This window comes from Pogoniulus pusillus, chromosome 7, assembly GCF_015220805.1.
Source record: "Pogoniulus pusillus isolate bPogPus1 chromosome 7, bPogPus1.pri, whole genome shotgun sequence".
In the NCBI taxonomy this organism is placed as follows: Eukaryota; Metazoa; Chordata; class Aves; order Piciformes; family Lybiidae; genus Pogoniulus; species Pogoniulus pusillus.
This window is the reverse complement of record NC_087270.1, coordinates 28,061,782-28,087,070: the sequence shown is the minus strand read 5'-3', so window position 1 is coordinate 28,087,070 and position 25,289 is coordinate 28,061,782. Positions and strand designations below refer to the sequence as shown.

General features: G+C 43.8%; 1 protein-coding gene across 1 annotated transcript in view; it reads left to right on the top strand.

The window, feature by feature from the left end:
* Nucleotides 1-1,705: 1,705 nt before the first annotated feature.
* Nucleotides 1,706-25,289, top strand: part of FKBP1B (FKBP prolyl isomerase 1B) — a 36,163-nt gene continuing 12,579 nt past the window's right edge. The window contains exons 1-2 of the mRNA XM_064146357.1: nucleotides 1,706-2,027; nucleotides 4,471-4,518. Coding sequence (XP_064002427.1) covers nucleotides 1,991-2,027; nucleotides 4,471-4,518 — 85 coding nt within the window. The 5' untranslated portion in view covers nucleotides 1,706-1,990. The remainder of the gene's footprint in view (nucleotides 2,028-4,470; nucleotides 4,519-25,289) is intronic.

Here is a 25,289-nt window from a genome sequence, read left to right as displayed (position 1 = left end):
GGAAAATACCTCTAATATCCATCAAGTCCAACCTGGAGAGGAGGCTCAGGGGAGACCTTATTGCTCTGTACAAGGAAAGGAGGTAGCCAGGTGGAGCTTGGGCTCTTCTCCCAGACACCCAGTGACAGAACAAGAAGATACAGTCTCAAACTGCACCAGGGCAGGTTTAGTCTGGATGTTAGGAAGAAATTATTCATGGAAAGAGTGATTTGCCGTTAGAATGGGCTGCCCAGGTTGGTGGTGAAGTCACCATCCCTAGAGGTGTTTAAAAGGAGACTGGATGAGGCACATGGTGCAATGGCTTAGTTAGTTAGAAGATATAGGTGATAGGTTGGACTGGATGATCTTGAAGGTCTTTTCCAACCTGGTTAATTCTGTAATTCTGTGATCAACCCAACACTGCCATGCCCACTAAGGCATGCCTTGAAGTGCCACCTCTAGAGATGGCAACTCCCCTAGGTAGCCTGTTCCAGTGCTTGACCAAAAGGTCCTGGTTGTGGAATTTTTGCCTCTATTTTGAAGTATTAGCTACCAGTTTCATGGCTCTAGTAGCCGGTGGTGTACATCCTGATGAGGTGGAGCTCTTCTCTGTGCATACTTGAGGTGGCCAGAGCCACATTATCAGTTACAAAACAACACAACAACTGCCTGGTTCAATCATTCTGACAACTGCTTCAAGTAGGTGAGTAAAGTTTACCCTGAATGGAATCCAGCCTGTAACAGATAAAAGTACTGAAAAAGCAATGTCAGAGAAGTGCAGGTTGGAAGGATAAGCATACAGACAGCTCTTGGTAAACTGATGGTGTTGAGATTCTTATTTTCTTTTATTTTTTTTTAAACCCAGAACACACAGAACTGTAAACAGAACTGTTCATTTAGAGTCAGTGGAAACAGTGAGACTCGTGTACGCAGCACGCTTAAGAGGAAAGAGTTTTTCATTTATTTTTGGTACCCTCATCACTGGTACTTGTAGCTCTTGCAAAGGCTTTGGATTTGGAGTATCACATCATGGGAGCAACACACACATACATTTTCCTATGTGGTGGAGTCGCCGTCCCTGGAGCTGTTCAAGGCAGGATTGGACGTGGCACTTGGTGCCATGGTCTAGCCTTGAGCTCTGTGGTAAAGGGTTGGACTTGATGATCTGTGAGGTCTTTTCCAACCTTGGTGATACTGTGATACTGTAATTAGGACAGGAAGTTGTTAGTTGCCCTGTGCAGTACTCAGGGTACCTCAAAGTGGCGTGCTGGAGACCTGTCACTTGAGGTGACGCTGTGGTGGCCACCATCGATGGATCCTCTCAGCAGGCTCCTCTGACAGGGACGGGCACGCTTTCAGGTCAGCGTGCACAATGCGGGGGATTCCTGCGCGGCCGTTCGTGACCAGAAAAAAGCTGCCACTCGCACCTCATTCGCACCTAGGCTGAGCGCAAGAAGGGTTGGGAGGGTTTCGGGGCGCGACGCCCGGTGTCCCGGCCCGCCCGGCGGGCTTGCGCTTGGCAGTGGACTCGGAATCGTCCCACTGCTATCGCCAGCTCCCGCACACGTCCGCAGCACTCCCGCCGCGGCGGCGGCCACGGTCGTACTGGGAGAGAAAAACGGCAGCAAGCCTCCCGACTAGCGCTCCGCCGAGACCGCCGCACGGGGAGCCGGCGTGGGACCCCGCTCCAGCAAGCCCTGCCCGGAAGAGGGCGGCAGCACCTCCCGCACGGCCGGGACCGCAGGAAAGCGTGCCAGCGGGCGGGCTCGCCGCCGCCACCGAATGCCCCTCAACCGCAGCACCCCTCAAGCGCTCCAGGCGGAGGCGGGCGGCCCCCACCCCGGCCTCTCCGCCCCCTGCCCCGCATTGGCTGCGGGCGGTGACGGGCAGCTGGGGAGGCCCCTGTCAGGCGGCGGCAGAGGGGCCTGCATTGAGGGTCCGGCCGCGCCGGGGAGCGGTGGTGTGCTGAGCTGAAGGGTGTCGGACCGAGTCGTGCCTCCTCTGTGCAGCCATGGGGGTAGAGGTCGAGACCATCTCTCCGGGAGACGGTACGGAACCGCGGAGGGAAGCAGCCTTGTGGCACGGGAGCGGGAGCGCCCGGATCCGACCGGCGACTCGACCCGGCGGGTGTCGCCCGGGGCTCCGAGTCTGAGGGGAGAGGAGGGAGCGCGGGGTCTCTGTGTCGGGAGGCGGCGGGGTGCAGGAGGGAGGGCACGGCCGCCCCGCTCCCCTTCACTCCCGCGGGCTTGTCTCCCTGTTGCGGGAAAAGGAGAGCGGGGCGAGGCGGCCGCTCCAGGTCCCAGCGGCAGGGGGGAAGCTGGCGGCTCCCGGGGCTGCAGCAGCGGCAGCCGGCGAGGAGGCTGGGGATTTGTCTCTGGCATCCGCTTGACAGCTGCGCGAAGCCTTGCGCGGTGCAGCCGGCCGGGCGCGGGTGGCAGCGGCGGGGCCAGGGGCGTCCCAGCGTCGCGGCGCTCGCCAGGGAGTGCGCCCTGCCGCAAACTTTCCCCGGCTCCTCGCCCAGCCTCGCCGGCGTCCCCCGGCCGTTTGTGTAAGCATCCCTTCCGCGTGGCCGGGCCGCCGCCTCCTCCCGGTTAAACGTGGGATGCTGGCGAAGGCTGAGGTGCAATCACCTCTGCTTGACGCAGGCTCTCCCAGAGCCAGTTCCTGTCCGGTTCTTCAGCGGTGTTAAAATATCATTTCGTAGCTTTGGGGTTTTCGTTTTTTAAATAGAACATCCAGCCATAGTTACGTATAGAGTAAGTCAGATTCATCCTCGGCTGGTAGTCAGCCATAAATAATTTGTTCAAGTCCATCTCAGAGGAACTTCCATGGTCCAGTATCTTTTCCTTCTTTGTGTGTGCTTTTAAATATCCTTCTCCCTCTGTCCTATTTAGCTTGGGAGAGTCTCATTCTTCTCTTGGTTGCAGAGATTTAAAAGCAGAATACTTATGTGTGGGTGGAAGTACTGTTGCTGGGTAACTTTACTCTCTAGCTATTAAATGTATTGGCCCTGCCTTTGTAAGCAATATACTATTCCACATAAGGTTATATGGATTAGTATTCTTGGATGCAAGTCATAATAAAAATTGGCTGATTTTAAACACTGTAGTAAAACTACAGCTAGCCAGTGGTCCTGAGAAGCTTTGCTTCTAATTCAACTTTGGTTTGAATTTATGTAGCTTCATTGACTTTCCTGCTGCTACTGATACAGCAGAGTATGCATCAGTAAGGTCTGATACTCTTTTTGTCACATCTCTCTGTATCATCATTTGAACAACACCTCTTTTACCAAGGGCAGGATTCATCTCACATAATTAGTCATCTCCAGAGAAGAATTTTTTCTTCCTCTGGATAGGGTTTTTCTCCAAGTGCTGCTAATTCTCCACTGCAAACAGAGGAAGTCTAGGAGATTGGCATATGATAGTTGCCGGTGTTTTAGATGGCTGAAGTTAAACGAGATTAATCCTGCTTTAGGGTTAGTGCCCTGATTCAGAGCTATTGTACTGTGCTTTTATGCAACTCACAGCACCCAAATGCAAGCTGATGAAGAGCAAGGCTGTTCAGATAATGCTTGGAAGCATCACTATCTCAATTTCATGTTATAAATCTTGATTCACCCCTGTTAGCCTGCTCTCCTGCCATTTGCTGCTCACGGTGGTTTTGGTATAAGCCCCAAATACATAGTGTATGTGTTACTGGATGTTTTATACCCTCCAGTGCACCATATAATGCATGAGTGATCTGCCATGTTAATTCATGCTGAGGAGTCAGCAATCCGTCTGAGAGGTGAGCCTCAGTTTCTGGTCTTCTGGCAAGCATGCTCCTTAATAGTTAGTCCAGGGCTTTGCCCTGAAGAAATCAAAGTTAGTTGGTTTAATGCACTGTTGTCACTTAATAGAGTCTGGAAAGTCCTCCACTGGCTTTTAGTGCCTTAGGCAGCACCTAGAACAGATAAAGTGAAAATGGTAATTTTATTTTCCAGTTGCAAGAAAATAATTTAAGCCCTCATTTCTTTACAGTGTGGAAATTTTAGGAGGCTCTCACAAGAGCCCAGGGCATCACCTTTTTGCTGTTGCCCAGTGCTGCAAAACTAAACTTCCTTTGTAGGTAAAAGTCCTGGCTAATTAAAGATGCCCTTGTCAGAGCTCTTGAGTGAAAAGCATTAGAAAATGTGAATGCAAATTGAACCTTCCACAACTTTATTTGAAAAATTACAGCAAAAACATTCAGAAAGATTTGTGGTTATGATCCTTGAAGTTTTGACAATGCTTTTATGTAAATGCATACATAATGCCCACTGATGGATGGAAAATTACATAAGAAGCCAAGCTGGGACCTTTTACCCTAAACTATATGCATTCCTGTCTTGCTTATTAGTGATTTGGTAAAGCATAGTCACTACAGAGCTCAGCCAGACATTTTCCTCTTGCAAGATAAACATCCCTAGCCAGTCAGAGGCAAGAAAAGAATCACCTTTTCTAATCTTAACAGGACGGACATTTCCGAAGAAGGGTCAGACGTGTGTGGTGCACTACACAGGTAAGGCACGTTCTGAATGTTCTCTCCATACCTACTGCCTTGGCAGTAATTGACAATTCCAAATGTGTGTCTTGTGTTTTTTTGCTTTCTCCTACACTCTGATGGGTTTCCTGAAGACTTTGCTTCTAGCTGTGAAGTTCAGGCCACGGTATTTAGAGGTACACACTCTTAGGTTTGTGAAGTATAGCATTCAATGGTGAGAGGTTATCAGAGGAAGCTGTGGACCTGATTCTTTAAGCCACTTTGCTGGCTAATGAAATCAAGCATGAAAATGCTGGGTTCATGTTTTTCCAGCCTCTCATCCCAACACAGATCAGTAATGATTGTATATATCTTAAAAGCACATGTCAATGTGTTGGCAGTAAGATTCATTCCAGACTGAAAAGATCAATGCAAAGTCTATTTAACACTTGCTTTATGGACTTGGGTGAATCTTAAGTGACAGGTCTGTTAATGGAGCTGTTTCTGCTGCACCTTTGTGCAGAGGGATAGTGTCCTTGAAATCACTTTGGAGTGTGATATTTTGTCTTTAGTTATGTAAATTGTCAAAAGAATGCAAAGACCTCTGCAGTCTGAGTTTCCAGCTGGGAAGTTCTCATCAAGAGCTGCCATGTGATGTGGCCTTTTCCTTGGAGATGGCACAACTTAGGTGATGTGGGGATTGAGAGTTGCTGAGCTGTGCTCAGATCTGTTTTCCTCTGGCATTCAGCATTATAGGGGAGCTCTCACTGGAAGCTGTTGCCTCCTTTCAGTTTTGTATTTGCTTCTCTAGTTTACAGCTGCAGCAAGGTAGGAACACTTTCCAGTAAATATAACTACTGAGGTAAACCTGTTTGTATTCTCAAGCACCTTTTTATATAGTATCAGCAATATCTTCTTCAAAAAGTTATATACATGATGGGATTAGTAGCTAAGGTAGTGGGTTAACACCAAAATACATTTCCAGCAGCAAAGGTTTGTATTGTATTTTTGTCAGAGATTTCATTGAGCAAGCTTCTGAAAGCCTTTGGCAATCTGCTTACTCCTTCTGTTTTCCATCTGCAAAATGATCATTGTACTTTGCCTTGTGCAGATGGATTGCAAGCAGTCTGGGATGTGAACTGGCTCCTTCTCCATGCCTAACCTAACAGCATCCTCATCTTGATGGGGTCTTCAGGTGCCAGTGTAGTACAGATAGTGACACAAGTCAACAAACAGCAGCGTCCTTAGTCCTGGAGTGCCTCAGTAGAACTGAGGTGTTTTCTGCAGTTTTGTTTCCTGTGGTTTATATTTGTTGACTCTGGCAACCGTAATTAGCTTTCAGAGATTTAGGAAGGTGACACCAAACATAAGTTTTTGGCTAGGAAGGCCCTTGAACAAAACATTGTTGTGAATGCTCTGTCTAGGGAGTGTTGAGTAAAACCTGCACTCTGGGAAGATGAGTCCCATTCTTGGCCCTCTTGCTGAATAGTGGCATGATGTCCCACATCTTTACTTAATAGCAGAGGAGCAGCTTTTTTCCCAAGTTCTTTGGAGTTGACATTTCTCTTGTCCTGCCCCGTGTTGCTTGTGGCAGATCTGACATCATGCCCTCTTCATCTTTCTTTGGCCACCTGGATTTCTGTGATAATATTACAATTTCCTCTTTAAGGAACTGGGGATGCTCACTATTTGTGGTGTGCTGGCAAAGGTACAGTAAATAAATAACTACTTAATAAACTGCACCAAGTACATGTGGAGTAGAATAGAACAGAATAGAATAGCCCTCTTAAGATCTCCAGGCTGAACAATCCCAGCTCTCTCAGACTGTCCTCACAAGAGAGGTGCTCCAGCTCTCTTACCATTTTTGTGGCCCTCCTCTGGACTGTCTCTAGCAGGTTCATGTCTTTCTTGTATTAGGAACCCCAGTGCTGGATGCAGTACTCCATCCAGGTGGGATCTCACGAGAGCAGAGTGGGAAAATCACCTCCCTCAACCTGCTGGCCAGGCTTCTTTTCATGCAGCCCAGGGTACGAATGGCCTTCTGGGCTACGAGAACACATCCAGCTCATGTCCACATTTTAATCTGCTAGTATCCTCAAGTTCTTTTCTTAGGGCTGCTCTCAATCTGTTGATGTTGAGAATTGCCTTGGCCCAAGTGCAGGACCTTGGACTTGGCCTTACTGAACTTCATGGGATTCACATGGGCCCACTCCTCAAGCCTCTCAAGGTCCCTCCAGATGGCATTTGTTCCTTCAAGCCAATCAAGTGCATGGCTCATTTTGGTGTCATCTGCAAACTTGCCAAGGGTGCACTTAATTCCACTATGTCATTATATGTCAAATATATTGAACAGTACTGGTCCCAGTATGGGCCTTGAGGGACACTGGTTGTTACTCATCTCCATTTGGACATCAAGCCATCGACTGCATCTCTTTGGATGTGGCCGTCTGGATTCAGCCAAATCCTTATCCATCAAATAGTCCATCGAATCCATACTTCCATAGATTAGCCACAAGGATGTTGTGTGAGACATTGTCAAAGGCCTTACAGAAGCCAAGAGAGATGACATCTGTTGCTATTCCTTAATCCACCAATGGAGTAATTTGGTTGTAGAAGGCCATCAGGTTAGTCATGTTGGTCTGGGCTGAAGTATTGTGTGTTAACCAAAATTTGAGGCAGTATTTAAGGTGGTGAATCTGGATTTTACAGCTTCATCTTATCTTCAGTTGGCATACAAATGAGTATTTTGTGGTTTCTGCCCATTTGCTTTGTAAGGCAAAAATATTTTGTCTTATCAGGCAGTTCTGTCTGCCCCTGCTGTCACCCTTGTCTTTCTGATGTGACAGTGATGCTGCATGACAGTTACCCTATTACATGAGCAGCCACTTTAGGAGCATCCAGACATCATTTGCAGTATCCCTGCATCTGACCACTGTCCACACACTTAAATTACAGAGTCAAAACAGAATTACCTGTAACCTTCCTTACTCTGAAACTGTCCTCCTATTTTCTGGAAGAACTTGAGAGAATAATCCCAAAGATTACCTTTAACCATGGAGTGAAGTCTTTCTCGGAAGTCATCTTCTGTTGTTTGTGGAGAGAAGCTTCTATGCTGTGTCCTGCTGAAGCACCTGACCTTGGCTTGGGCACAAGATTGCTGGCTGCAAGTATCTCCACTGGGGAGAGCAGATGTTCCTCTGTCAAGCTGCCTATGTGAACACAGTCCTTTGTGTCTCACAGTAGCTCCCCACATCCTATGTGTCTCACAGTAGCCAACTGGCAATAACTCTGGAAAAGCTATGGCTGTGTCTCTTCTACCCTGCCAGAGGAGTTTCTGGAGTGCACAGACAGTGCCATCAATAGTTTTTAGTTTATGCCCTCCTTTGAATTTTGTTCTGCTGTCATTCAAAAACCTTTTCTTCAGTAAAATAAAGAGCAGATCCACTGCTCCTCTGTGGGGCAGTCAGCAGTGCTTCTGCACAGCACAGCTGAGGGTTATCATCTAACATGGGTTGTGCCCTTTTTATGGCATCCCACCTTTTCCTGGCTAGAACTCAAAAGTCATGACCTTTTACATCTGTCTGCTGGGGACTTGCAGAGCCTGTACCTCTAAGAAGAGGTGCTGAAAAGGCACTGGATCAGGATGGAAATGCCTCATTACAAAGGATCCTTACTTCTGCCACAAAGACTTGTTCTATGAGAAGCGACTGGTAGTGCTCATCTCCTTTTTGACATCGATTCAGATTTATGATTGGAAATGTAGGAGCTTTAAATGCTTAGGAGTCAAACAGATTTGATACAGTCATGAAGCACTGCCGTCCTTAATCCCCTGTGGACAGTGTAAAAAGCTAAATCCCAGCAAAGTGCTACACCCTGCATTCCTAAATCTGTTTGGGGAGGGAAAGGCATTGTTTACAGGGAAATTCAGAAAGGAAATTATTCACCCAGAGAACAGAGCAAACCTTTGATAAAGCTGGGGGTAAAGTTTCTGTGCTTTTGAAGTCCTATATTCTACATTACCAGCCTCTACAGTTTGTCTTTTGTATGCATGTTTGTGTGTGTGTGTGTATAAATCTATACATATACATAAATGCATATATATGCACTGTACCAGCTCTACAGAAGAGCTGTTTCTGTTTTTGCAGACCCCAAAAGCGTTTAACTTTTGAAAACAAACTATCTAAATGGCTTAAGTTATCCTTTATGTTTTTTTTGTTCTGTTTTGACTGGGTATATAAGTATTGTAAATGGGTTAAGGGCTTGATCTTACCTGCTGTGAGAATAACAGGGAGTTTGGTTGTAACAATTTGCTTCATTTCAGTAAGATATACAAAACTTGCAATACCTTGATTTGCTAAAAGTGCTTAGCCGTTTCTGAAGTGCTTTCCTAAGACTTGCTGTCATAGCACAGTCAGAGCTCCTCTTCAGATGCAAAAGTTTCTGAAGTGTTTCAGAGAATGATATCAAACTAAGTAGACTGGACCTGAGAGAGCCTGGAGCTCTAAACTCAGGTGCCAGAGGCAATGGAGAACTGAGAAATTGTTTGCCTTGCAGAAAAGCAGCAGTGAAACCTCGGGCTGGGATTCTTCCCTTCATAGGTGTGGGAAGAAGTGTTGACTGACTGCAAAATTCCTCCATCCTGTAGAAGAGGGCATTAAAGGACATGGTTAGCCATTGTGTTTCTAGAGGGCAGTGAGATGAGAATAGGTCCCAGTCATCATCGCTTGCCACGTTTACTTCAGCTTTCAGGCACTTCTGCACATTTTGTGGTCAAGTACCCGTGCTGAAAAAGCAAGGGGTACTAGGACAGTAGTTGTCTGAGCTCTTCCATTTCCCTTGAGAAACTGATGGACAATGCAGGTCAAGAGGGTGTTAGCTGATAGGATGCAGGCAGATGTGGCATGTTCTCTGGATGCGATACAAAGGAGTCTGCCATCTGAGAGACACCAGACATCATCCAGCTACACTATGAGTGAATGAATGAATGAGTATCCCCTCTGACTGCACCCTCCTGTTAACTCTCTCACTGTACAGAGGACCACCTGTCTTCTTGTTTTTCTTAAATACAACAAGAGGTTGTAGAAGACTCTTAGAAAAAGACATTTCAAGTCTTCTAGTCACATGCCAGTTTTATTACAGTTGCCAGTGTTACCATGCAGCTTCTAAGCATGTTCTAGCAGTATATTAAAGGATGGGTCTTGATTTCTGATTGCAGTGAAGAGCTTGGACACATCCCAGAGTACATGTGAGTGCAGCCCACATTGGAAGATGTTTCTTGTTCTGCTGCATCACTTGCTCGCCATGGGCACCGAAGATGCTATGATGTGAATAGATAGTGCTGAAACAGGGAGTGCAGGGAGGTCCCCAGCTGTTTCCTCCTGCCTTTGCACCACTCCATGCTGTGTGGAGAAATGTCAGAGTGGCTGCTGCACTGTGAACTGGGCTGAAAAGTCTGACACGAATGAAAAGCAAGTTGGGGAAGGATTAAAAAAGTGGTTGTGAAGACAGTAGGACAACAGGATGGAAATGCAGGGCCACGGAAAGAGGAATGTCAGCACTTGTAACCCAGCACTGCTGTAGGTCCAAAGTGCTGCTGTGGTGAGGAGAACCAAGGTGCTTGGGTGATTGTAGAGAAGAAGAGAAGAAGCCTTACAAAGGGTAATAGTTTTGTTTCCTTCTCACATTTCTGACCTGCCAAACTTCCTTGTAGTGTACAGTTTGGATACCCTTCCATAGCTCACTCTCAGTGAGGACAAACTGGGGACTGATTTCTTTTTTGAGGACAAACTGGGGACAATATGGGGACAAATTTCTTTTTTTAGCATGCTGTGGCTATTTAATGCTGCCTTGGTGGGGCCTTTCTAGCACTTCTGGGATTTATGTAAGTGATCTCAGACTAAATTTATTTGGGTTCTTTTTCTCTCCAAAAAGACAACAGAATATTTCTCACTTGAATCTCTCAAGCCCATTTTTGGTGCAGAGCTGTTTAGTGAGTGGGTGGACAGTGATTCTGGAGCTGAGATCACAGGATCACAGGATGTCAGGGGTTGGAAGGGACCTAAAAAGATCATCAAGTCCAACCCCCCTGCCAGAGCAGGACCATACAATCTAGCTCAGGTCACAGAGGAACGAATCCAAACAGGCCTTGAAAGTCTCCAGAGAAGGAGACTCCACAGCTTCTCTGGGGAGCATGTTCCAGTGTTGTTGTGTTCTTGTGTTGAGGTGGAACCTCTTGTGCTCCAACTTACATCCATTGCTCCTTGTCCTATCACAGGGAGCAAGTGAGAAGAGCCTGTGTCATGTGTTCCCTCCCCCCCCAATCATCCTTGTAGCCCTCCGCTGGACCCTCTCCAGCAGATCCCTATCTCTCTGAAACTGGGGAGCCCAAAACTGAAGGTAGTCCTCAAGATGTGGTCTCACCAGGGCAGAATAGCGAGAGAGGAGAACCTCCCTTGATCTTCTGGACACACTCTGCTTAATACACCCCAGGATCCCATTGACCTTCTTATCTACAAGGACACACTGCTGACCCATGGATAACTCAAAAAGCCCTGGTAGCTCTAGAGGCTACCTCAAATTGTCTGGTCCACAGTGCAAGCCTTTTACCTTGAACAGGCAGGCAAGGTGTCTTTACATGAGGAAAGAATTATTGTTATTGATATGTTTATTAAGGCAAAGTGCATGCCTTTTGTTGAAAGGAAGCATTGTTGCCCTTTTACTGAGTGATTACAAATTTCAAGCCTTTATCTTCTTGTCAGAAAATAAATCACTAGCCAAGATAACTTCTGAACATGACTTACACAAACCTGTCACTGAGCAGGCTTTGCCAGAGCTGTGTTTGTTCCTGACCGTAGAGCAGTAGCAACAAGCCCTGCCAGGGTAAAGTATTTCAGGACCCCCACCTTCGCCTCAAACAGCGACAGTGCTGCACAATAAAGTGCTGCTTTCTTCCTCCCGTGGAAGATTCACAGCTCTTGGATTTTAAAATAATGAATTCTTTTTTTTTTTCTGAACCTCTCTTTAACTGTCCCTTCTAAAGAAAATCCTTTCCTGTTCTGTTCAGTTCAGTTCAGAAGTTTGCCACTGTTACTGACCCAAAATACAGATGAGAAATGCTGTCTGAACAAGGTATAACAGTAAATTTCAGAACTTCAGTTCTGGGTAACCAGAAGAAACAGAATTGATTTTCAAATGTTTTGAATACTAACAAACTCCACTTATTTTGACTTGAAGTTTCTAACATTATGATCTGAGATCTTTATACTTCAAGACTAGAGGCACACACATGCACCTGTAGTAGAGATCTCTCACTCAAATGCAAGAACAGAAAAACAAATGGTGAAAATCCACAGTAATCCACCTTAAATATAGAAATGCTGATCCCACATTTGGGCAATAATGCTACTCTCTTCTACAAGATAGACAGCAGGGTTTTAATATATTTGAGAGAAGCAAGTTAGTAACTGTTGAGAACTGCTGTCTGCTGCATAGCACATTTTTGACCTTGGGACCTTTCTGGTCTCTGTGGGTCACCCTATGGAGAAGAATATGGAAGCATGCACTTCATCAGAAACTAGAGGTACAGTAAATGTGAGCCCTGCATCTCTACATATACATATAGATTCCATAGCACTGAATGTTCCAATTTCCCTGTGATGCAAGTACTTCTCATGTTGTCTTTTTGGCAGAACACAGCCTAGTGTAATTCACACAACTTTAAACCCCCTGATGGTTTGTGTATAAGACATTTTGCCTGATTTTTAAATGGATTTATTCTCTTTTAAGTAGAAAATGATTCCTGCTTTGGATATTGGTAGAGAAAATTGCCTAGTGATCAAACCATACACACAAAAAAGACAAAATTCTCTTCTCTGTGGATGTCACACAGCAACAACTCTCAAGTGCAAATCTACTTGTAGCCCTGATGTTGCTGTGCACCATTCCTCAAGTATACATTCATCATTATTTTCAGTACAATGCAGCTATTCTTTACATGTGTTACAGCAGCCTTCAGAGGTCCCACCAGAGGGCTTCATCATGCTACACACAACTGACATAATGAGGTTAATTTTATTGAGTGTATTTGGCTCATTGTACCCCACTGCTCATGATTCATCATTTCTTTTGTCAGTGAATAGTGAGATAATGAGGTAGCAGGTTGACAAGGGCAGAAATAAATTTAGGTTTAAAACGATGGATATGGTTTGTGAGCAAGTTCAGCCAAATAGCACCTCGGTCTGCTCCATGGGAATTGCCAGGTCAAAGCTGACTCAGAATTAGTATTTATGAATACTCTATCAAAATGTAAGCATGAATAATGTTAAATGATTTCTTAATACACACATTAACTGTTATTTTCTTCTACCCAGTATTTCTTCAGTGTTCTATGCATGGAGACCCAGTACTTGGCCTTTTTGGATCTCATACAATCAGCCTCAGCCCCTCGTATATTTAGAGTTGAAAAGGTTTTAAAGTAGTGTAATTGAAATCTGAGGACTCAGATGCCCAGATGCTTTTAAAGTACTCACAGTATGACCTCTTTAGACACCTAATTGTCTTCAAGTATCTCCCTTTGTGCTGCACTTCCATGCAAAAACAATACCATTTGTGCTACTGTGGTGTTTTCTGGCATGAATGTGTCCATGTATCTACAGTGTGAGCTTTGCAGAGGTGCTGAGAAAAAACTTGACTCTTCAATCAACATTTCTAGAGGAGTGTGTGTAATAGCAGATACTGTATTCTTCTGTCCTGACCTTTTAAATCTGATTAATACATACCACATGGTGTATACATTTGCAGGTAGAAGATTGTGTGCTGCTCTAGCAGGCAGTGAGCATTTCTCAGCTTTTACTTAGCTTTTCATGTCAGGACCCATAGAGACAAGGGACTGTAGAACATTGCTGGCCACTTTAAATGAAGATTGGTCTCATTTGGCTTGCAATTTTAAGTATTTTTAATTTATTTGATAAAGATTTTTGTTGCCTTTTGTTGTGTGTATGTGTTGTGTATGTGTGCTTAGGAGACATGACACGTTCAGCCTCTAGCTCAAGAGGCTCTGTTGTGTTGAAGACTGCCAGGTTCTCTTCTTCAGCACCACCCCAGGCCGTGTCTACATTACAGCCGACAAGGGCTGGGAGCAGGAGGGTTGTATGAGCCACCACTTCTAATCACAGGCGTGCCCTGCAGGCACTCCACAGACTGCCCTTTTTTGTGTGTTAAGGTGCCTGGCAGAATGTTGAGCTGTCAGACAGACTTAGGCACAGCGTCCCTTGGGCTGTGCCTGGGGTTGCACTTGTGGTTTTGCTGTCCAAATATGGAGGGATCCTGATCCAGAGAGCAGCATTTGGGTGATCCCAGCATACAGTGTTGGAAATACCTGTTTTCTCAGAGCATAGCCAGGTCTCCAAGCTGGAAAGTTGAGGATGCATGGCTACAGCAGAAGGAGAGCAATTTCAACTGGTGAAGCATCCATAACCTCAGTGTGCCCCAGCCGTGTTTCTGTAGCTCTGCACTGATGGTAGTCCATGTTGACTGAGACCCTGGCTAGGATCAGACAGGTCAGCTCCTGCTTCAGGATTTCTGACTAGGAAACAGAAACAAAAGGAAAATAATTCAGTTTTAGGATCAGACAGAGAATGATTATATTTGTCTGGACAGTAGCAGTGCCAACACGTGCAGTGTTTGGAAGCTGCTCCTTGATGGCGCCACCTAAAATACTCATGGAGCAGCCTCAAGTTTGCTCAGCTTGCAAATCTAATGTGGCTCAGGAGCCATCCACAGAGTTTGCTGTTGGTCTCACTGGGCATTTTACCACTTCTTGTCTTTACTTTTACTTTGGGCAGACCAAGAACCTGATGAAAGTAATATCCAATGCACAATTTAACTAGTACAGTTGGTCACCTCATGGCCTTCCATTTTCTTGCATGTAGAGGCCAGTGTGAGAGAAAGCAAGGAATTTAAGGGGCACTGTAGAGCAGTTACTAGGAGCACCCTTCCTGCTACTCTGCAGAGTCACAAGTAAACTGTTTTTCATCTGCAAAGTCAGAGAGTTGTGTTTGCTTTATGGGTCTCCTTAGAGCTATACAGGAAGAGTGTTTCTCTGCTGAAGGCTGCATGTTGCTGCAGTTTGAGCGTGTTTTGGGGTTTTTTGATTGATTGATTGATTTTCTTTTCTCATGAGAAAAGGTAAATAAAAGAATAATTTATGAGCAGGGCATCAGGACTTCTGTATGAAAGCTCAAGGTGAGTGAGAAACAGGAGATACTTCAACCTCCCACTGAAAAGACACTTTAATACATAACTGCTTTTGCATAAAAATTCTTCATTTTTCCATGCATCTCTGACTCTCTTACCAGTTCTTATAGTAAATATGGCTATGTAGGAAGAGGGAGAATAATTTTAAATGGTTGGAAATAATGCAATTAAACCTGTGTAATCAGATGGTACAGGATGTGGCTATTCATGTCAAGGTCCTTTTTGCTAAAGATTTGTCCTGCAGTGGCAGTTCTGGGCCTTCAGACATAAATATTCTGGAAGGCAAAGCTGGGGATATATTCAGATCAAATTCATCCATGGCAGTTTTAAGGGTGGAGTAACAAGTTCAGCTCTGGAAAAGTAAAGAACCACTTTAATGATCCTTTGGTTGCTCTCAGTGCAGATGCAGATCTGAAAGGATCAAGTTCTGCTCTAAAATGCTTACCCTCTACTATAGATGTTCATTTTTTTTCTTAGCATTGTCGTTGTTTCCAGGAACAGAGAAAAGAGAATTTGATTATGTTTGTATCACAGAATCATTCAAGAGCTTCATTGTGCTTAACTGTGCAAAAAGCAGATTGAGAGAAACATGTTCCCAGACAGCTAAGGGAGGTGAACAGCAAAGAACAGAGGAGGAAAGGACACAGTCAGAAACACATATCTTTTACTATTACATTTACTTTCCATTTTCAGATGTAAATAAAGTAAGAGACATCTCTTAGCCAAATCAGCCATTTAATACTTTCTTTTTCTGTAATCTTAAGGACATTTTTGGGTGTTGAGGAGAGATGTCTGTTGGGAGAGGTGGTCTCAGAGAGATGCTCAGAGAGAAAGTGAGCACAAGAGTCCACACCTCCTTCAGGTCACCAGGAACATTTTGTTGTGAATGTGTTTTAGCCCACTGGCAGCCTTACTTGTGCTCACTTCAGAGAGAGGTGGTTATACTGTACTGGGTACAGTATGACCACACTGTTACTAATACACCTTCAGGGAAAAGGAGGACGACATGGCACAGTACATGTGTAAAGACATCTTGTGCTGGTGGCATTGACGTTGAATCATTCTATCCTGTCTGCGACTGTGGGGAGCAGTCACTTCAGGGCTCTAAAGCTGCTATGGGCTAATCATTATAATTAGCACTTCAGGCAGTCTGGCTCCCCCCATTCAGTCTCCCTTTGTCTGCAAATATTTGTCCTGTCCACATCTATTGTTGGCACAGAGGTATCAGAAATAAAGTTCTGTTAAGCCTTGCTTGCATATTTGGCTTTGGGCCAACAAAGGTTAAATCTGAACATCTTAGCCTCTTACTGCCCCTGCTAATTTTTTCTTTCCAGTAGTATATTATGACCCTCTTCAAGATGGGCCATAGTTTCCTGGGGATAGACCATCGCTCCCCCAAGGCACACACGTTTCATAGCATGTGCCTGGGCAAGTAAACAGCAGGATAGAGGGGGTTTAATTCCTTCTGTACACACCATCCAATTTGTTCTTTGGCATTTTCCCCACTCAGAGGGAAGGATGACTGTCTCTGTATACAAGCCAGAATTTGATTTTTTTTTTTGGCCTGCCTGCCTTCCTCTAGCTGTCTGTAGCAGGCACAGCAGATTTCCAAAAATGAAGGTGCTAATACAAGTATCACTTACTGCCCTTCCTGAAACATCTATGGCACTGCTATTTCCAACTGAGAATGAGAAGAGCAATTTGAATGAGTCAGGCAGTCCGCTCTGACTCAGACTGTTGAATGTAGGAGTGTCTCAGGGTCATGAATATTTCTGTTGATTTAGGGTCAGATTTGAGTAGGGAGCTTTGGTTTGATTTGCCTGTTTTTAGCAAAGTCACACCAATCCAGCAAACCCAGATGAACTAAACCTGGCTCAGTTTGCTTTGAATTTGTATGAGCAGAATATAAACCTCAAACTCCAAACAATTATCTTAAGGTGATGAAATCAGATCATTTTACTCTGTGCTCATCCAACACACTACTCTTCATGTGTGTGGTGGGAGATTTTGTACCTGGTCTTCTATTCTTGAAGTCGCTGACTGATATGACCACCTTGCATCAGATGTTTGCTTTTGCAGTGAAAAGTGTTGAAACCTAACTAGTTTAATGTCTCATACACTGTTGATTTGTTTCCCTTCACAGAAATGAAACTGTGAAGATCTCCTTCAAATTCTTGCCCTTTCAAAGTCTATAAGCAAGGCTACTGAGAAAAGCTCTATCATTTCTTTCTCCTGAGCTCTCAGAAGGCTCTTGATGCAAGGATAAGTGAAGTAAAGAGTTTTGATCCTTGTGTGCTGTTTATTACTGTTAACAATAAGAAGTTTTAAGTAAGTATTCTGTAAATATTCTCACTGTGTCTTAGTCCTGGGTCCTACAGAATAAATCCACATTAGAAGAAGTGGCAGGTGCAAAGACCAGAACATTAGAGTTTTCTGGCTTCCTGGAAAGAAAATTGATTTGAAATACAGTGATTTAGGGGAAGAAAAAAAAAAGTGCATAGGAGAGTAGGAGATGGTTATAGGAAAGTGTGTGGTGGGAAAACTACTACATCTCAAGTCTCCTATCTCTGTAAAGGCTCAGTGAGGTTTTGCTCTGGGCTGGAACAAACTAGCATTGCTCTGTTGACCTTTTCAAGGTTCAACTGTTTTACCCCAGCTTTAAGTCTGACCTTTTGTGTTCAGATACCAAGGTGGCGCAGAACTGGGAGAGATCAGGGCCACACTTCATAATCTCCATGAAGGCTTCTGAAGCAGATAAAAAGGTAGTGCTTCTGCTTTGCGTTCTATGACACTTCAGCAGAGCAAGAAGGATATTGAAGTTGCTCCGAATGGGATCAGAACAAGAGTTAGATGTTCTTATATCCTTAAAAATACAGGTGACACTGATTTGTGTTCTGTTCTGAGAGCTTAAATGATTGAGAAGCAAACTGGGATGTACCCTAGTGCACTTAGTCTGGTAGCACCGTCACCACAAAGACAAAAACAAAGATCATATCCAGACACCAGCCTAAAAAGATTCTACAGACTATCAATCAAATTAGGCATCAGATAACATGTTCTCCCAGTCACTGGAATGAAGTCTGGCTGCCTTAGAGTAAAAACATATACTGTGCCATAGCTACAAATGCTCACTGTCAGCTTCACGTTGTGTGTGAAGAATCTGTGCAATTTGTATGGCTGTGCAAAGTGTTAGATCATCTGAAAAAAATGACAAAACTCTGCAGTCTGAATTGGCCTCCCCTCTTTATTAAGCAATATCTAGAGTCAAAACAGGTCTTGTAGCTCACACAGAGGAATTCTGGTATTTGATTTGAGCATGCACAGTCCATTTCTAAAATTCAAACTGACATTGGAGGCCAAGACAAATATATTCTGACATGCATCCTGGACCTGCAGTCATGTTACATGACAGCCCCATGTCATGGTCTTACCCTGCAAAGCATTTGTAGCAGAAATCATGCTTGTACCATGGCAAACAGGGCTTTTCTGTTGGTTGTTTTCATTGCTAGGACTTCACCCCTAGCCGTTGTCAGCTTGCTAGATAGAGAACCTGACACAAAGAGCACAAACTACCATGAGAAAATAAAATATGTGTGTCCATGCATGCAGTAGTTCAGAAGAATTGGTTTTGCTTATGTGTTCATTGAGTGTAGATATGATCCACTATACTGTGTACGCTGTACTATGACAGTACCTGCATTGTGGCCTTTCCCAGGGCCATCTGTCATCTTCCTTGCTGATATCATGCTCTAATTTTCTCTTCCTTCCCATCCTTTCAGTCTTACTTGCAGCAGGAAGACCAAAAAAAAAAATTGTTGGATTTCTAGTCAGTGGAGCTTTGGCTGCTCCACTAAAAAAGTTGCTACAAGGTGATGTAATCTGGCAGTAGGCAGAAAACAAGGCATGATATTGCAGCTCTGCAATGCACTGGTATTTAGGTTTCCTGGTCCTATAAAGCAGTTCACTTAATTCAGAGAGATGCAACTAAACACTGTTTGAGTTCTGGCTTCTTGCAAGGTGCACTGTGCCTGTGTTACACACATAATTTGCTGTAACAGAGGTACAAAAATACTACTATACAGAAGCAGGCTGTTTTATTTGCTCCAGAAGTGACTTCTCTGGTTAATGCAATGTTGCAATCCAGATGCAGCTGGTTTATAAGCCACTTGGGTTTGGTGTTGGGTTATTTTATGTCACACTGCTTTCCTTTGAACCCTTGGGAAAAAGACTGATGAAAGATCTATTTCTGACACTGTCTAGCAAAGTGTTACTTTGAGATTTGCTGTCCAGGAGTCTGGTGTCATAATCTGCAGGATCAGGTGTTAAGATCACTGCAGAAAAAGCTGGTTTATGTTACAGAAGCCACTGTAGTGCTAAGGGCAGATCACAAAAAGGCTTGCATGCTTGTTCACAAGCTGTGCAAAAATTTATATGCTATTTTTTTTTTGCCTGGCAAATTGGCTGCTAAATACCAACCATACTGGACCCTGAAATATGTGAGCACTCTCTAAGAAGGCTGTGAACAGCAAGTTTAAAAAAAGTGAGGTTCTGTAAGGACAGAAAGCAGTATATAGTCCTCTTGCTAGAAGGTAAATACTAGGACACAGTGCACAAGCAAGGCACATGGTTTGGCTCTTTTAAAGTCAAATATAGATCAAGAATTGAATTACCAGTAGTATTATAGCTGATGTAGACTTTTGATACAGCTCTAGATGTCTTTCCTTCATCAGCCATTGTGGCTGATGTTCAGGATGGAGTGCAAGCAGTGCCCTTATATGTGTAAGATCAGATATCCATCCACGAGCGACCACACTACTGAAGGCAGACAGTGGAATCCCCATGCCTGGAGGTGTTAAAAGATGACGAGATGTGGTGCTGAGGGATGTGGTTTAGCACTGGACTTGGTTGACTTAGCTAATAGTTGTACCTGATGATCTTAGAAGTCTTTTCCAACTGAAACCATTCCGTGATTCTTCTGCCTGATCATCTTCATCACGCTATGATGTCAACAACAGAGAGGAACCCCTGAGGTGAAACCAAAACTCAGCTTATCAACAGGAAAATACAGGAAAATATGGGGGAGTTCTCCCAAATTAGTGTCTTGTCTTCAGGTCAGATTAATAAGTTGAAAGCTATAAAAATATGCCAAAAAGGGTAGCTGGATTTGGTGAAAATTTGTGAGTTTACTACACAACAATATTTATTTTGATAAGTGGATGATTATAACAGAGAAAAAATGAATGCAGTATATGCTGTTCTGTGTCTCTAGGATACTGCCTGAGCCCACATGAGATGTGAAATGAGATGCAGAACATGCTTTCTTGTGGTTTGTACCTGTTAAAATAAGAATTATGGCTTAAACATGCCTGGCTGTATCCTGTGTGATCTTTAGTAACGGGGGGCAGGCAGAAGCCCACAGATACTCAGTTGTGATGGGGATCACCAATTAGATATACCAAGAAGTTTAAATTCTCTGTATCCATTCTCTTGAAAAATCCACAAATGTACTTGTTTTGCCAGGAGAAAGATTGGTACCTATGTGAGTTTTGAGTCCAGTCAGCAGAGTTTCTTTGTTTGAAACTTAAGTTCATTTGATTTATGTAATTTTCCTTTCTTTTTCCTCCCCCCCTCCCTGGCAACAGTATGGTAACATGAACAGCCAGATTACTTAGAACTCTGATGAATGATTTCCAAAGACTCAGCAGGTTGGGTGATTGTTGCCCTTGTGAGCGGGATCACTGCAGCTCCCTATGCAGGCAGCCAGTAAATCTGCAGACACGTGTTTGAGCATTAGAACAGTACACAAAACTGAGACAAATTAACTCCCACAGACCTTTCTCTTTGCTGTGCAAAATGGGAACGTGGAAGCAGCAGTCTAAACAAATTGGGCTCTTACATGTTCCATAGAATTGTGTATTATGCATTACAGAGTAAGCCATGCTACCTGGTTTGGGAACATCTGTTCTCTTCAATTATTTTTGTAAGTGGTGGAGAATACCTCTAAGGGTCTGGGTGAATTTTAGGCTAGATAACTGTGTCACTCTCATATAAATCTTGCTTTATTTGATCCAAATTTTAGCTGGTTTCTGCCTTTCTTTTGCCTGATTTGGCTGTCTGGATACTTGAATTTTATGTGATATGCCTCCCCTTCAGCCTGTGCTTTGTGATTTTTAACTTTTCTCTTTCCCTTTTATGTTTTCTCCTTAAGGGCTTGGGTGTCTTTTAGCTTGGATGTAGCTAAACAATACTTCGTGTTAAATAATTAGAGTGGTGGCATTCCAGAATTCCTTAGACCTCACCAAAGCTGAATTTAAATAGTTCATACTAATAATAGGAAAATAAAGCAATATATTCTGAATTGTATTTTCTTTGGTGTTTTGGATCAAATTAAACAGGACAATCATTATAGCAGAAAAATGCTCTGACCTTTATATGTTTTTGCTATTTGAATGTTAGGAACAGGTTTTTACTGACTTCCTGTGGCAAGTTGCTCACATAGGATGCTAATTTTTCAGTTACACTTACTGGGATGATGAAAGGTAGTGTGGTCTGTCTGGTCTACAGCAGTTCCTGTGACTTGTGCAGAGTATTGATCATTCCTGTCTTTGATTTTACAGCCGATGATGTTACACATTTTGCTGTAGAGTCTGAATTTTCTGGCTTTTTGCTGCTGCTGTAATAATACATTTGCTTACATAAAGCTTCAATGTTTGGTCCACTTTCATCTTATCTTCCACCCTCTTGTGCTATTAAGGTGTTGGTCAATGTTTAGCTTTGCTGTTTGTGCCTGTGGATTGACCTCTTATTTCCCAAACATATGTAAATGTCTCTTGTTTGCAGCAGTCCTGTGTGTGAAAATACTGCTTCTGGAAAAACGTTTCACATCTGTGCAGTCCACCCTCAAACTCCTGTTAAAGTGAATGAGAGCAATGCAGGGACAAACCCTACACAACGAGCCCTGGGAGCAATGATTGAGATCCAGGTCTCTACTCATCTCACTGACCTCCCTAATTACCACTTGCTTAATTTACTCCTAACTTCATCATTTTCCATTTCCAGTTGCCATACAGATTCAAGGGAGTGATCCCATTGAGGGTTTGATTTCCAGTGATGAGCCTGGAGAAGAGGAGGCTCAGGGGAGACCTTATTGCTGTCTACAACTACCTGAGGGGAGATTGTAGCCAGGAGGAGGTTGCTCTCTTCTCTCAGGTGGCCAGCACCAGAACAAGAGGACACAGCCTCAAGCTGCGCCAAGGGAAATTTAGGCTTGAGGAGAGGAGAAAGTTCTTCACTGAGAGAGTCATTGGACACTGGAATGGGCTGCCTGGGGAGGTGGTGGAGTCGCCGTCCTTGGAGCTGTTCAAAGCAGGATTGGACGTGGCACTTGGTGCCATGGTCTAGCCTTGAGCTCTGTGGTGAAGGGTTGGACTTGATGATCTATGAGGTCTCTTCCAACCTTGGTGATACTGTGATATTGTATTACCATCAGAAAAGGTGAAGGACACAGGTTGAAATTCAGGCTTGATGTAAAGTTGAACTTGTGGTGCTCTTAGCACATCTTTTTAATAGAAAATAACAGCCCCCTCCATACCAACCACCCTTTAAAAAGGATGATAATTTCTCAGGCTTGTGTCTGTCTTTAAAATTGGATTCAGAGCTCTACATCCAGATGTAGAATCATAGAATCAGCTAGGTTGCAAGAGACCTCCAAGATCATCCAGTCCAACCTAGCACCCAGCTCTAGGAAGAGCTGAAAATTGAGTTGCAGCCTTGCACTTACAATGTCCTGCTAGTCGACTGCAGGCTGTACTTCACTCAGTGCACAGGCTTTCTGTATCTCACCTTCTGGCAGTGCCTGTTTGCCTCCATGGCCTGTATAACAAACTGCTTCTTTTTCTGTGTGTCACTTCAGTAAAACTCAAGGAGAGAATCACTAATAGGTGATACTTATCTGATTCTCACCCCTTTCTCTGAGATGTTTCTCCTAAAACATTTATTTTGCATTCTCCTTGCTTCTTCCCTTTACTAGTTCAAGACATGAGTGGCCTATTAAGTGGATGAAAATAGTTACAGGCTCTTGAAAATTCCTACTGTCCTCCAGAGAGATGACTGTCCAGTGTCCAGCAGAGCAATGCCTAAGTCCCATCTGTCAAGATAACAGCTGCCACTTTTTCTGTAGTTCATTTAAAAGATCACCAAGATCAACCCTTAGAGATAGAAAAGACCTATTTATAATAACAAACTGTGCTGTTAATAGCTGCTCTTCACTGTGGCTCTGAAAATACTTTTAAGGCTTACTGAATGAAGCCTTTCAAGATACTGAAGGCAAAGTATATTAATTAATAATATAATTGCTGGATATTCTAGTGCTCTCTTTCTGATATGGGTGAAACTGCAGTCGCTTCACAGGGAATAAAGTGATGGTGAGTTGTACTTACACAGTTACCTAACAGACACTAACAGTGACAGAACCTGTTCTTTTTGACATCTCGCTTTTTGCTCTGGTCACAAATCTGTGCTGTTCTGAATTCTTGCAGGATTCTGCTCTGGAGAATACTCCCAAGTGCATCATTCAATTTAGTTTTAAATTAGTGTGATCCAGGTCTTAAACTGATACATATATTTTTGTACTTTGATGGATATCAGGGGAACCATCAATATCAGTGAATCTGCAACACCAGAAACAATGAGCAGAACCAGGAACCTAAGGTGGCAACAGAAGAATTTTGCAGTTAATATCATTTCTGAACATTCAGGGGTTACCCTCATGGGGTTTGTGTTCCAGGCCCCTCACCAGTTTTGTCACCCTTCTCTGGACACCTTCCAGCACCTCAACATCTCTCTTGAATTGAGGGGCCCAGATTTGTGCCAGTAGAGTCATGTCTTGTTTTCCCACAAGGAGTTGCAGACGGGAGGACTTGATTCTCCAGGAATGCTCTGAGCATTTGTGATGGGAGAGAATATTGCATAATGCTGACCAGGAAGGTTATACCACAATCTTAAAATAAGATGAGTCTGACCAGTCTGAATCAAAGAGTGGGAAACCCTGGATATAAAGTGCTTGAATTCTACATTATGTGTGTTTTACATACATAGGAGATCATGATGGAACCAGCAGTGTCTGCTTCTGACTTATTTGGAGTATCTGTAATCTTGGCATCCCAACTGTGCCACCTTACATGGCTCAGTCAACCCCCATTTTTATCAACTGTGTTTTCCTCTGGTTGCATCTTTCTTTTTTCAAGAGTGCTTTTCTCCTTCTGTTTGAGAACAGAGTAGTTACTAAGTGCTTTGCAGGATGTTAGACAATTGCTGTGTTTGTCCAGATGAGTTTCAATAAAACACTGCTGTGAATGAGGTGCTGTGCTGTGCGTAAGGACAGCTGGATGCAACAAAGAGCAGTTAACAGGGGACTCAGAGCTTTCTCTGGAGGTGTCTGGAGCTCCCTTTTTGCTTTCTGTGGTGTTTTGCGTACTCTCCACATCTGTATTCAGAAGCTTTGTTGACCTAGCTTGGGTCCTTCATGTGCCATACACTAAGAGATCGGTGGGTCATATGTTCACACATTGCAGTGAGGTTTTACCCCCTACTGAAGCGCATAACTTCCCAGTGGAAGGTCATCTGCACATTCATATATGTGCTACAGGCTAAAATGTCAAGTCTATGCCACTATTGCATAGACAGTCATCAATCAAAAGTGGGAGGAAGGAAATCACATGTGTGTCTTGTGGCGTGGGGTGAGACTGAGAATAAACCAAAGCCAAAAAGAAAGTGACTGATCGCATTGCCGTATCGCCTTGGTGCACCAGATGGCCAGTATTCTTTGGCAAAGCTCTGCTGCATGTTCTTGGGTGGGAAATCTTGCAAAATGTCTTACTTGTATTCCAACCAAGGTCTTGAACTGCTCTTAGTGCTTTTTGGCTGGTAGCAGAGGGAAAACAGCCCAGTCAGGAGTGTTCCCTCTTCTTCCAGAACCTGTGTTACAGGACATGGTATTTAGAGGTAGACATGCAAGAAGTGCAAAGTACTTCTGTAGCAATGGAGTCTCTTTGTTTTAGATATCTATTGTCCTACTCATTGGCATACCCAAGTTGACCTGATTCTGCCATGCTTACTCAAATGAAATTTGCCTTATGCCTCAGAGTATGTATATTTTACAGCTGAACTTTGTAATGATAACAGAATCAAACCTTAAAGTCCTCTTTTAAGACAAGAGGAATGAGTTGTTTTGGTCTCCTTAGAAATCATGTAGAATATGCTTATTGAGCCTCATGCCTGCCTCGAGGGTAAATCTACTTTTTCTTCTCCTTTAAAAGTATGCAAATCTATAAAGCCATTAGGACAGGGTAATGTCTTTTAGCAGAGTGAGCTAGACAACTGCATGTAATTTTCTTGGCTGTGAAGTCAACCTAAGTGCAAGGCTCTTTCATATTGTCTTGTAGTTGTACACAGCACTGATATATAGTGCGTGATAATGCATTATTGAATAGTTGTCTGTTGTGTCTTCATTGCATGCTGTCAGCTGCATAATAAATAATTGATTGTGTTGCTCTTAC